Here is a 13,235-nt window from a genome sequence, read left to right on the forward strand (position 1 = left end):
ATTTCGAAACATGGGCAAGCTCCGACATCTTTTCAATTGAGCATCGTCTGCAATACAGTCACCTAAAAACCTCTTGGAACATAAATCTACATTTCTCTCAATTGAATTTATGTCGAAAATTAGCAATTGTGATTAAAGGATATAAGAAAGTTTCATCAATGACATGTGAAACTTCTTAGACATAAATTGAATCTTCTATAAATAGCTGCTCTTATACAGTGTGCATAAACAATTAATAATAAAATTATTAAAACAAATACCTTTGTACTACTACCTATACAGTCTAGTCATTTCATGTAGTATTTCGATTAACAGCAATCAATAATTATCACTATAAACATGGTAATGTACTATATTGTATAAATAGCAGTCGATATTACAAGTACTAATTAACATTGCAGTGGCTGATTCAGCTGTGACAACCCCTGTGTCAGCCAGTGAAGTCCTACCTCCTACTGTATCCTAAAGTACGTCACTTCAGTCATTGGAGCTCTCCTTATTCCTGCATAATTTAGCATAAAGAATTACATTAAACTAGGCATCGACATTCTTGGCCACACTGGGCTACAATAGCACATGGAATTTTTTCTTTATTTAGAAGCAAATTTTATAATCCCCTACATGTGTAGTTCACACTTTTTATTTTGTTTTATTTAGGATAGTTTAGAGGAAATGCGTTCACATGCATATAGAATTGCTTTTAATGTTCAAATATATCGGCCCTAATTCCATTATAATTCCAGAGACACTAAAGGACTCTATGTTTACTACAAACCTCCTAGCTTCTCTGGCATAACCTCGTGTGATTAACCAGTTGCTTTTGCTTGCCCTCTGCTGATCTCTATCCTCTCCACGCCGGAGGAGCCACGTAGATTCTTCCTCTGTATGATGCTGCTTTCCATATCCAAGTGCCTAAATAGCAACAGGTGAGGTGACACAAGGTGCTTTCAACCCACCATCCACCGTGAATTCGAAGGCATCAAATGTTCAGTGGGCATGATAGTGAAATAACGTATCACATGGCACCATGGAACGCATGAAGAAAAGAATGAACGTATTAAATACGATAGAAATAGAATCGAATATATATTTGAACAAGTAGTAGGTGTTGAAAGGATATCATAAGACATCTTATGATCTAGTAAATTAGTGTGAAGCGGGAGAAAATCGAAACATCGTTTGTGCAGAAGCTCATTGTCAGAATCATTGTATATAGTTAAATAAGTATAATAATAGTAAAATAGTTATGAATATCATCAAGTATAAAATTTCATGACTTGTTGAATTGTTGGGCAAAAGTTGGCATTTTAGACTTGTGATATTCATAATTATTTTAATGTATGTTTCCGATAATGACCCTAGAATTTTATTAGTATCTCGGGTATGAACAAAAATTGTGTAAAACAAGCATAAGCATATGTGCAACATATGCTATCACAATTCACCAGACAATGCAGCAAGAGCAACGAAACAAAAAAGGAATAGAAAAAAAAAAACATAATAATAATAATAATAATAAATAAGGAAGGAATATTTGTTTGAATACATTCTGTGCAACAAAGTAAATCAGAATCAGCCAAGGTCGGTTAGCCAGAACATTGACAGCTGCGCAGTATTTGCTAAGAATGTGAGCAGTTTATATGGTGACAGTGGAACAGTCGTATTCTATAGTTGAACCCCTATTTTATGACATTTCCAGTACTCAGAGAGAGTGGGCTCAAACGATATTACTAACAACCACGAATATCTAGAATAGCACGTTCCTCATCATAGTGTTATTTAGTGCCATATTAGTTCAACCGCCATTCGTAACACATTGCATTGTGCAATTCTATAAGTATCATATCTAAGAACGAAGTAAGCAGGTTATATTAAATACGAAGATTATTGATTCATTTGCTTCGTCTCTAATCCTTTGTTCAGGTCAGTTAGTAGTTCACATTAGTTCACCCACTAAGAGTTGCCCCAAATTAAATCACTCAGCTTATTTTCACCTCGTGTTCAATTCCGTCTGCTGCTGAACCATCAGTCTCTAGAACACGTTTCATCCAGGTACCATCGGTGAAGCCGCCAGCCTTCGCTTGCCTCACCTGCCACTTGCATAAATGGAACTTGCAGTAACAAGGATGCAGGTATGTCGAGAAGGGGGTACCCATGAGCTCGCTCCACCACCATTGCTGGCAGCCCAACCACATAAGGTCTGTAGTGGTATACTTCTTGTACACAAAGTCCTCCATGTGCCTGTGCATATCTTTTAGAAAGATTCGGCGATTCTCTTTGCCAAGCTCGTTCCATCGGACATGTTTACTCACAGTTAAAATAGCCTTAAACTCCATCAGCGGCCTCTGGATTTCCCGCAGGTAGTCTCCAACGGCGTTTCTTCTATTCATACTTTCAGAACACTTAAAAACTTTGAATGATTTTTGTATATCTCGACCTAACTTAGTGTGTTGATAATTTATTGTTTTATCTTTCCTGCTCTGCTGATTACCACTATCACCTTTTTTACGATCACGACCCTGACCATGGCCTACCTGCTGGGTATTACGTCTATCATGTTTATCGGTGACAGGGACAACCCAATGTTCTTGCCGTGCCATCTTCAGAGTCGTCCCAACGTGCTCCTTAAGCTGGAAAATACAGTGCTTAATAACATATATATATGTATATATGTATGTATATATATAATAATATCAATATATACTGCTCTGTTACCATGTAATGTGGTGTGCTTGATCACCTGTGGCAAACTGTTGTAATACATGCAAGGAGGTCTAATCGGTCATAACCATTATAATGATACTTCTCATAAAATATGTGATATGTCAAAGAAGTGTGAGAAAAGTGTTCTACACCTTTATTCGTGTAAAGTCACAATATCTGGCACTCGTGGTAGTGTAGCACATTGGGCTTCAACAATGGGAGGAAAGATGCAAAGCCGCCCACGTACTGGGGCTGCAGGTCGGCGAACCTAACTGGCCAGGCTGCATAACGTCAGTGGTTAAGCGCAAATAACCACATCATAGATTTGGCTTCAATACGTGTGTAGCAGGTGAAAAATGATGGGCATCCAGGTGTGGCTTACATCACAAGCAGAGAGAAGCAAACTAGGAGCGAGTTGATGTAGATGTGTGAGGAGAGCAGCGGAGGTAGTAGGAGTGTGAAAGAAAGAGGGGAGAAATGGAGAAAAAAGAAGAGGTGACAAGAGGGTGTTAGTATGTCTGAATGTCTGTACGTGCGTTGTGATAGAGGTAGGGAAGTAAAACAGAGAGACTCGAGGGAGAGCAGAGACAGAGAGCATAGAGATGAAGAAGAGCTTCTTATTTCTCGTCGTGTGCGGTTGTATTTGTGAAGCCCGTGTGTGAGTGTTATGAAGTCTTACCTATTTTAGTTATAAATAGTCACGCTAGGTGCCGTTAGACTTTCCCCAGGATATAAGTTTTGAAAACCCTGAATGAGAGGTTTTGTGTAGCTAGTACACTTGGCGTGGTGCGAGCAAACTGGCCAGTCGTGTTAAGGTATCGTGCTTACAATGTTTTATTATGTAACGTGCATATAGGCCTAATGATGCAACTTGTTGTGTGATTGAAATGTAATTTATTGTATTTGTTTTGCGCCCGGCAATTATATTGTTAATAGTAATAATAATAATAATTTTGTCATCTATGCTTGTTAAGTTTGTCTTTTGCTACAGTTTTCGTTATTCGCCTAGGGATAACGGTTAGGCGAGGGCAAATGCAATCAGGAGCTGATAAGCAGTTCACCACTAGCATGCATATCATAACCTGTAGAGGCTACTGTAGGTAACGAGCGTCCATTGTTCTCCACACAGTGTGATTGTGTGAGTTATTAAGACAAGAGGGCGGATTGCGTGTGCGTCCTGCCTACTTGCTGGTCAATGTTCGCAATTCCTGTTAGCGGAAAGGCATTGCGCCTGCGGGAGGCATTGCGAATGCTGGTTGAGATTGAAATTTGGAAACCTACATGAATTGCTCATTAGTAGTGTGCATGTGATTTTTTTTCACATGGTTTAGGAATAAATAGTATATTGTGAATCATAACACCTCTATAACTTTTTAGCATAGGGAAATAAGCATTTGGCTATGGAAAATACCCTTTGGAAATGATTTGGCTCTGAAAGCGGATGTCCCCTCCCTAGGTAAAGAATACGCACGCAAGGGCAGGTCAGATCCAATTAAAAAGGAACAGCACAATCGGGGCTACCGACGAAGAGCACCTCAAAAATTGTTACAATAGAAATTACATATCACCACTCATCTGCTGTAATTTCAGGGTTCTCCAAGCTTTTTCATTATAGCATGGCGGGGCTGCCTTTACGGTCCTAGTTTTAGCATTTTTTAGCTAATTTTAGCATGGCGACTATGATATTTAGAGTGGCGGGTGCATTTTAGGATGACCATGGCCTACCTGCTGGGTATTACGTCTATCATGTTTATCGGTGACAGGGACAACCCAATGTTCTTGCCGTGCCATCTTCAGAGTCGTCCCAACGTGCTCCTTAAGCTGGAAAATACAGTGCTTAATAACATATATATGTATATATATGTATGTATATATATCAATATATACTGCTCTGTTACCATGCAATGTGGTGTGCTTGATCACCTGTGGCAAACTGTTGTAATACATGCAAGGAGGTCTAATCGGTCATAACCATGATAATGATACTTCTCATAAAATATGTGATATGTCAAAGAAGTGTGAGAAAAGTGTTCCACACCTTTATTCGTGTAAATAGTGTAGCACATTGGGCTTCAACAATGGGAGGAAAGATGCAAAGCCGCCCACGTACTGGGGCTGCAGGTCGGCGAACCTAACTGGGCAGGCTGCATAACGTCAGTGGTTGAGCGCAAATAACCGCATCATAGATTTGGCTTCCATACGTGTGTAGCAGGTGAAAAATGATGGGCATCCAGGTGTGGCTTACATCACAAGCAGAGAGAAGCAAGCTAGGAGCGAGTTGATGTAGATGTGTGAGGAGAGCAGCGGAGGTAGTAGGAGAGTGTGAAAGAAAGAGGGGAAAAATGGAGAAAAAAGAAGAGGTGACAAGAGGGTGTTAGTATGTCTGCATGTCTGTACATGCGTTGTGATAGAGGTAGGGAAGTAAAACAGAGAGACTCGAGGGAGAGCAGAGACAGAGAGCATAGAGATGAAGAAGAGCTTCTTATTTCTCGTCGTGTGCGGTTGTATTTGTGACGCCCGTGTGTGAGTGTTATGAAGTCTTACCTGTTTAAGTTATAAATAGTCACGCTAGGTGCCGTTAGACTTTCCCCAGGATATAAGTTTTGAAAACCCTGAATGAGAGGTTTTGTGTAGCTAGTACACTTGGCGTGGTGCGCACAAACTGGCCAGTCGTGTTAAGGTATTGTGCTTACAATGTTTTATTATGTAACGTGCATATAGGCCTAATGATGTAACTTGTTGTGTGATTGAAATGTACCTTATTGTATTTGTTTTGCGCTTGGCAATTATATTGTTAATAGTAATAATAATAATAATTTTAGTTGAACATGTCATCTATGCTTGTTAAGTTTGTCTTTTGCTACAGTTTTCGTTATTCGCCCGACAGGGTCGACATAACAGCTAGGGCATCATTAAGTGGTAACCCTGTAGTTGCATGTGATGTGAGCACATCGGGATGTGCGTGTTCGCGCAACATTCGGTACAGAAGTAAATGTGAGACGTTAGCCAGAAAAACGCCTATCGTGAGTTCAGTTAGTGCGTGAAAGAGTAAAGCATGCGAGAACGGAGTATCGATTGCGAGGAAAGTGAAATTAGGTAGATGGAAGTGGAAAACCCATTAACTACAGAATTCTACAGAAATGTTTGCGCAAGTGCACGTAATAGAGTGGTTGTGACTGATAGTTGGTGCCTCACGTTCGAGTCGGGATCATGCATGTACAATAAGGGAGCAAGAGCTTAGCGGAAACTGATGGGTGAACGTTAAACTACAGTAGGACGATGGGCATGTAGCCTGCGAGTAGGATAACGGTTAGGCGCGGGCAATGCAATCAGGAGCTGATAAGCAGTTCAACACTAGCATGCATATCATAACCTGTGGAGGCTACTGTAGGTAACGAGCGTCCATTGTTCTCCACGCAGTGTGATTGTGTGAGTTATTAAGACAAGAGGGCGGATTGCGTGTGCGTCCTGCCTACTTGCTGGTCAATGTTCACAATTCCTGTTAGCGGAAAGGCATTGCGCCTGCGGGAGGCATTGCGAATGCTGGTTAAGATTGAGATTTGGAAACCTACATGAATTGCTCATTAGTAGTGTGCATGTGATTTTTTTCCACATGGTTTAGGAATAAATAGTATATTGTGAATCATAACACCTCTATACCTTTTAGCATAGGGAAATAGGCCTTTGGCTATGGAAAATACCCTTTGGGAATGATTTGGCTCTGAAAGCGGATGCCCCCTCCCTAGGTAAAGAATACGCACGCAAGGGCAGGTCAGATCCAATTAAAAAGGGACAGCACAATCGGGGCTACCGACGAAGAGCACCTCAAAAATCGTTACAATAGAAATTACATATCACCAATTATCTGCTGTAATTTCAGGGTTCTCCAAGCTTTTTCATTATAGCATGGCGGGGCTGCCTTTACTACTACTAGTTTTAGCATTTTTTAGCTAATTTTAGCATGGCGACTATGATATTTAGAGTGGCGGGTGCATTTTAGGATGGCGGGGCTCGACAATTGCCAGGCTATAAGTGCTCTTGGAGAACCCTGAATTTAGGTTCAGGAAAAACAGTTGTAGAAACCATAATCTATACCTTATTAAACTTGTCTTTCACATCACTCAGGTGTACATCTGCAATTCGCTCTCCTGTTGTTTTAGCTGTATCCCAAGTGTTCAGAAGGTGATTGTGTATTGTAGAAGCCACACCTTTGGTAACCTCTGCCACGTTTTCTGTGGAACAATATATCTGGATCTAAGATAAAACGCGCTTTATCACTCCCCTTTAAAAAAAAATATCCCATCAACAAAATCGTCAATGGAAATAATTGCATTATTTAAAAAAACTGTGCCGGTTTAAAATTTCAAAGATTTAGTATCTTAATGGTATAAAATTGTTCACAATCATGATAACAAATAAAACTTACCAAGATTGTGCTGAATCTGTAAGTCTTTAAATGATTGCTTTACTTTGTCCTGTGCACTTCTAAATGCCTCACTGACGTCCTGCATCTTTTCAGTAATATTTGTTTGCCACCAGAACCTGTTGACGGACTCCCAGATATCATTGAAGATGGTGCCATCAATATAGGACAATTGTGACAGGCGTTTCCACACCAGCTCGAATAAATCCTTGTCACCACATGAAACTGACATGTTCAAAACGTACCTAAACAAAAATCAATTCACAAGATAAGAATAACTTATTATTTCACAACAAGTAATCAGTAAGGATATAAATTTTTACATGCATAAATGCAATATTCAATTTATATATGCTCCAAAGTGTAGGGAGGCTAGTTTCGTCAAATGTAGACTTGGTTCTTACACGGGATGTGTGGTGCACATCAGTCACGATCAAAGATGTGGAGTGCAAACATAGATGAGTTTATTACCTCCACCAAGGAGGTTATGTTTCCGCCCCTGTTCGTTTGTGTGTTTGTTGGTTTGTTTGTCTGTCAACAGGATATCTCAAAAAGTTACAGATAGATTTTGATGAATTTTTTTGGACGGGTCTTGGGCCAACAACCAATCAATTAGATTTTGGTGGTGATCCGGATCCAGATCTGGATCCAGGATTTTTTTTGTGGGGGAGACTTTGGACGCATTCAAAATTCACTAAAAAAAATCCTGGCTTTTTTTCAAATTTCTGAAAATTTCATCAAACTATATTGGGTGTGACAGCAAGATTAGGGGACTGTTACGCTGTGGCGGAGGTTTGCCATCTCCGATAGCTCTTGTTCTACTATATGTTATAACAGATAGAATCTGCAATCTGTAGGCTGTGGCTGCCGTGCGCTTAACTCATATAACAGAGTGGATGAAATTCACATATTGATGAAATGTCTTTCTAACAGCAACTTACATTTCTGTGACAATTGCCATCTTTTTCGGACTAGACAAAATGTCACCGACCACATCTGGTGACATTAGATACGTAATGCATGTTGAACAGTTGAAGTTGTCGATACTAAGTGGCAATTGGTGAGATTGATCGGATGCCTTAGTATCCAGGTGTAGTAGATTCTCACAAAGACGCATGCACTTTTCCTGGCAAGCATGCTGAGAATATGCTACACAGAAAGATAAGGAATACATTGCAATATAGTGAAACTCATCCCAGGGCATACAGTAGTATGACAGGTTTTAATGGAAATTCTTTACTATTAAACAAACCACACTCAGTGCTGCCACTCAGGATATTACAAAAAAAGTATAAAATCTGTCCAGAAAGTCCTCAAAATTGTCTCAAAAAAGTATAAAAACAAGTGCCGCAGAGCGACAGCGCTCAACTGAGCAAGCTCTACAAGCTGCATCCGACTTCGTCGGCTGAGCTAAACAGTATAAATTTGTATCAACCTACCATGATTTGTAGTCACTTGTTACCTAATACCTTATTACCGAATACATTATAGCCCATGTGCAGCATGTAAACAAGCTTCAGGAATGATGTGTGCCATGTGATGTGTGTGTGAATTCTCTCTTAAACCCTCAGTTTGGAATATTTAAATGTGATTTCTGTAATTTCTGTGAGGTGGTAAATTTGTTTGTAGTGTGTTTGCACGTTTCAAGTTCCTAGCAGAACGAGCACCGCAGGTGCTCGCCCAGCTAGGGCGGTCCGGGGGCATGCTCCCCCGGGAAATTTTTTTGACAAAATGGCGCAAGTCGGTGCATTCTAAGCTATTCTGAACACATTGTATAACTCTTGAATCTCTTTTTCAAGTTGTCAAAAGTTTCGTCAGTGAGGCAGTGTTTCGGACAGTGTGGCGGCTAAGAATTTGAGCGAGGCCACCCGTGTCAATGCAGGGGAAACACTGCAATGTTCTGTCATTTGGTCACTGATAGCAGCGAGCAAGAGCAAAAACACTCCACTGAACAGACCACGACACATCACTCCTGCAACAAGACTAGCAAAGCACATCTTTAATCTCATCAAATACAGTGTACCTAAATGTAAGTCCGAAGAGTTTTGACCATCTTTGGCAAAAAACAGTATTTAAAAGTATTTATGCATGAAAAAAAAAGTATGAAAAAAGTACATTTTCTTTAAAAAAGTATAATACTTTAAAAAAAGTATAAAGTGGCAGCACTGCACACTGATGACAGATATATACGTCTCAACTATAATATGTATCAATCTTCTTGGCAAATTCCTAGGAATGTTTGTCTACACCCACTAGCAATGCTTTTCATCATACCTTTATTTTTGATGTTGGTATCTCCTGTCACCTCCTCGATATCATCCTCGAAATCATCTGCAATATCCCTGTAATCATCTTCAATACCGTAATTACTATCATCACCATAGTCATAATCGTTACCATCATCATATTCATTTTCTTCAGAAGCATCACTGCTAAAATCATATTCAGTAGTACCAGTAGTATCAATATCATCAGCATCATCTTCATCTTCTACATCTGCATCGTATTCAGTGTCCTCAGAAACTTTCAACTCTTCTGCAATACTTTTCTGCAGCTCAATGGCATCGTGTAAATATTCATCCTGATTAGCTACATCTACGCCAACCAAAAGATCTTTCAGTTTAAGTCTGCCCTTCCCTTCGAGCTGCTGTGAAGGTGTGTAATCTAATGTGGCAGCATCTGTTGCTGGCTTCTGATGTAAAATCGTCTCTGAATTCCCTGGGTGCTTAGTGTAGCGCAGTCTCGCTATGACTAACTGCAAGTCTTCATTTTCATTAATCAGGTCATTCACTTGCCCTTTCAATGCTTCTATCATTTTGAGCTGTTTTTCATGTAACATTTCCCTCTCTGCATCATGCTTGTTTTTCATTTGGCTGTTGTTGTCATTAATAGAATGAGTGTCTGGACTCTCAGCTTGGTTTGCAGTAGGGCTGTCAAGTTTGGTCAACATTAACTCTAGTCTATGCTCCAACTGCTGCATGCGCTCGAAGTAGTCCGGCTGAAGTTGCTTCAAATCAAGCTGCTCTGTTTCAAGTTTATCCTGGTTGTTAATGTCTGAAGCAACGCAAGACTCGGTTGTGATTGCTGGTAGGCGATCAAATGATGCTGTGCTGCCACCTGGTATCTGGATTTAGACGAAAAATGGTAAGTTTAGAATAATTATACAGAAAACGATTACCACGCACACGCACACGCACACGCACACGCACACGCACACACATATATACTACACTCACAAACACTCTTAGATTATAACACCTAGACGAGGTGTAGTAAGTTAGCACGTCACTCATAAGGTTACTTTCAACGTTTGCAGACCAACCATATCCAAATGAAACAATAAACAGTGGCCATCTGGTTGATTATTCATTCCACAGCTACAATTGGTGTAACTAAGAATGATATGTAAGCTATAAAATGACACATTAACTATTTAAATTATTTTGTTACTAAATTGATCATAATTAACATATTAACTGTAATATATTTCACTTACTGTAAATGTAGATGGAGTTTCAACAACGTGCGGCAATTCATCGGTGATGCTCAACTCGTTGTCGGTTTGAACTTGATTTTTAAAAGAAATTACATTTACACACACACACACACAAACACATATATTAGTATAAAATAGAATTCAGAATACTTATGCCAATCTTGATAGCCAGAATCTTAAAGGAAATCTTTGATCAATGCTAACTAAACTCTTAATTAAAAGTTGCTTGTAGCTATGATAATTGGCATTGGAATTACACATTTACAGGGTAGGTGACTAATTTGTTTCTTACTACATTTTACATGTAACAATGTGAAACAATGATGAATATTTATAAAGTTTACATATTATCGAGGACAATGCAAATTTTGTCAGTGGCCAGTGTAGGAATAAGAAAAAAAAGTTAACATCAGCACTGCAACCAACCAGTACCATAACTTGTTGTTATGGTAATGCTGGGACAGTCTAGTATGAGGCCCGCTGTGACCATCAAACGAATCTATGGCATCAGATGGCATGCCTGAGGAAAGCTCAGGCAGATCTTCTTCTCCACTAACTATAAATATATATAAACAACTATAATATAAACATAATATATATATATCAGGGGGTGAATAATGGCAAATTTTTCATTTTGTGAATATTTACTCCTAATATATATATATATATATATATATATGTATGTATGGAGGGTACAACAGTGTATATAACAGACTGTTTAAGCTCACATATTCATTAGCAGAAGAAAAATAATACATGCATTATTTTATTTCTGATATCATAACCGAACACTCAAAAGAAGAGTGTGAAATGACAAGTTAAAAACTTCAGTTACATATCGGTTTGTCTGAACTAAATTAGTAATCGTCATGGGTTATAACCACGTGATCCTTTAGTGGCTAGCTGTGGCTATTTAACTCTCAAGGTAGCCCACTCTATTTGAACACGTATGAATTTGAAGATGTATATAGATTTATGTATTCTCCTTTAGACACATAGTACAGAAATTAAGCAATAATGTAGAATTACCTTTGTCAGGTACCTTGCTTGTCAGCTCTGTGGAGCTCGGCTGTCCAGGGTCAGACTGTGTGAGTGGTTCCAGTCTTGTGCTGCTATCATCACTATCGACGTCGGCGTCTTGACTGCTTTCAACATCAAGGGGGCTTTTCGGTGCTACTGTGACACACAAATAATTGCACAATCTAGAATCAATCACAGAATAAATGACTAATGCACACCTAATCGAACACAAACCTAAACACATTTATAGCATTGAGGTGCCCATATTTAATTTTTAATTTGTTCCGGTCTTAATCTTGTAATTTCTTATATATCTCTAAAATGTTTGAGCCTTTACTGCATAATTAGTTTACCAGCATATATTTCAATGTATGCATAAAAAATATTACATCAATATAAACATGAAAATACGTTCACTAGTGTTGTATCTCTCTTAATGCATAAATTAGAGTAGATATTATTGCCTCTCATCACTCTTACTCCGATAAATTAGAGGACGCAGATATGTGTAACTCAACCACTGCCTTTATTCCTGGAATCCCGAGAGTGCTCCCTTCCCGCCAAAACGATACATCAACAATAGAACATTACAACTAGCTATATTAATGCAATGGCACACGTGCAATATGAACACCATAAACTTACTGCAGGAACGAGACATGAAGTTAAACTGAGAACCAGAGCTACTAAGGGCTGAGAAAGTAGAAAAATCCATCTGTTCACTGCCAGAGACTTCTGGATCAAGCTTTACGAAATCCGATTCTGTAATAACACGAAAAAACGTAAAGCATGAAACAATTAAATGCATTGCCAGTGCAAGTTTGTTGTTCTATACAATGTGTGAAAATATTTTGAAAATGGTTTGGTATTCCAATAAATCATATGCACAGGGTTATGTAGATGACTGGCAGCCAATAATTTGGTTTATTGTGATGACGATAACTCAATCCTATTTTGGTTCTGTAAACACTTTCTGTTGTTCAATATTTGAGAAACACATGATTGTATCCTGGACCACTCCGTCATAAAATAAAGTGTAGTCACAATTATGGTAATAGTACCAAAAACACCAGTAATAGACTAATAGTACTGATGGTGGTGGTATTGTGGGTANCTATGTAACTGATAATAGAATATCATACCGTCGCTCGAGTCACCAATCGTGTCGCCAGGTTTCTCTAGCTCTGGAATGGAGTCCTTATCTTCTGTGCCACTACTTCTCTCATCATCACATGCCTTAGGATCAACATCTAGTGCAGCCTCAGTCTGTCTCTCACTCTCTGTATGTGCTTCTGTGTTGGCAGCATTAGTAATATTCTCATTCCCAGCAGTAGCAATGTTGCCTACTGCCTCCGCCTCATAAGGTTGCGCACCACTGGAGCTTGCAGTTACTGTTGGATTTGCTGTCATATCATCCATTTTCACTTCCAATTGTCCTTCCTGACTAGATGCTACATCCTAAAGTGGAAAATAGTACAAGTGACTTTGGAATTAGGGGACAAAATAGCGCAAAAATCCAAGGTACCTAAGAATGACTTAACACACAGGTCTGCCAAACTTAATAATGAGTCTTTATTTACTTAAAATTAAAGC

At 39.1% G+C, this 13,235-nt stretch overlaps 2 protein-coding genes across 4 annotated transcripts; both read right to left on the bottom strand.

The window, feature by feature from the left end:
• Window positions 1–10,797, bottom strand: LOC106812487. 3 transcript variants are annotated; one of them, XM_014816374.1, is made up of 9 exons: window positions 10,623–10,797; window positions 9,401–10,250; window positions 8,068–8,275; window positions 7,130–7,371; window positions 6,799–6,935; window positions 4,429–4,524; window positions 1,995–2,534; window positions 776–912; window positions 1–502 (listed from the first exon to the last, which is right to left on the bottom strand). In XM_014816374.1, the coding sequence occupies exons 2-9, from the start codon at window positions 10,104–10,106 to the stop codon at window positions 478–480; spliced, it is 2,091 nt and encodes a 696-aa protein (XP_014671860.1). In that variant the 5' UTR covers window positions 10,107–10,250; window positions 10,623–10,797; the 3' UTR covers window positions 1–477. The 3 variants fall into 3 exon arrangements, with proteins under 3 accessions (XP_014671860.1, XP_014671861.1, XP_014671862.1); XM_014816375.1 differs by having other exon boundaries at window positions 1,995–2,530; window positions 4,425–4,524; XM_014816376.1 differs by lacking the exons at window positions 1,995–2,534; window positions 4,429–4,524 and having other exon boundaries at window positions 10,623–10,790.
• Window positions 10,798–10,993: 196 nt separating this feature from the next.
• On the bottom strand, window positions 10,994–13,121 carry LOC106812481. The gene is made up of 4 exons (XM_014816365.1): window positions 12,785–13,121; window positions 12,288–12,404; window positions 11,652–11,798; window positions 10,994–11,178 (listed from the first exon to the last, which is right to left on the bottom strand). Exons 1-4 carry the CDS (start codon window positions 13,059–13,061, stop codon window positions 10,994–10,996), a joined length of 726 nt encoding a protein of 241 aa, XP_014671851.1. The 5' UTR covers window positions 13,062–13,121.
• Window positions 13,122–13,235: the final 114 nt, after the last annotated feature.

Source organism: Priapulus caudatus, unplaced genomic scaffold, assembly GCF_000485595.1.
Source record: "Priapulus caudatus unplaced genomic scaffold, Priapulus_caudatus-5.0.1 Scaffold653, whole genome shotgun sequence".
NCBI classification, from domain to species: Eukaryota; Metazoa; Priapulida; class Priapulimorpha; order Priapulimorphida; family Priapulidae; genus Priapulus; species Priapulus caudatus.

Excerpts from the sequence above, each read along its gene's own strand:
- LOC106812487 (XM_014816374.1), bottom strand. The coding sequence starts at position 10,106 with ATGCAGCAGTTGGAGCATAGACTAGAGTTAATGTTGACCAAACTTGAC. Across the intron at positions 6,936-7,129 it reads ACAGATTCAGCACAATCTTG|AAAACGTGGCAGAGGTTACC; the intron begins GTAAGTTTTATT and ends ATTGTTCCACAG. Across the intron at positions 913-1,994 it reads CAGACGGAATTGAACACGAG|GCACTTGGATATGGAAAGCA; the intron begins GTGAAAATAAGC and ends GTTGCTATTTAG.
- LOC106812481 (XM_014816365.1), bottom strand. The coding sequence starts at position 13,061 with ATGGATGATATGACAGCAAATCCAACAGTAACTGCAAGCTCCAGTGGT. Across the intron at positions 12,405-12,784 it reads GATTGGTGACTCGAGCGACG|AATCGGATTTCGTAAAGCTT; the intron begins GTATGATATTCT and ends GTGTTATTACAG. Across the intron at positions 11,179-11,651 it reads AAGCAAGGTACCTGACAAAG|TTAGTGGAGAAGAAGATCTG; the intron begins GTAATTCTACAT and ends ATATATTTATAG.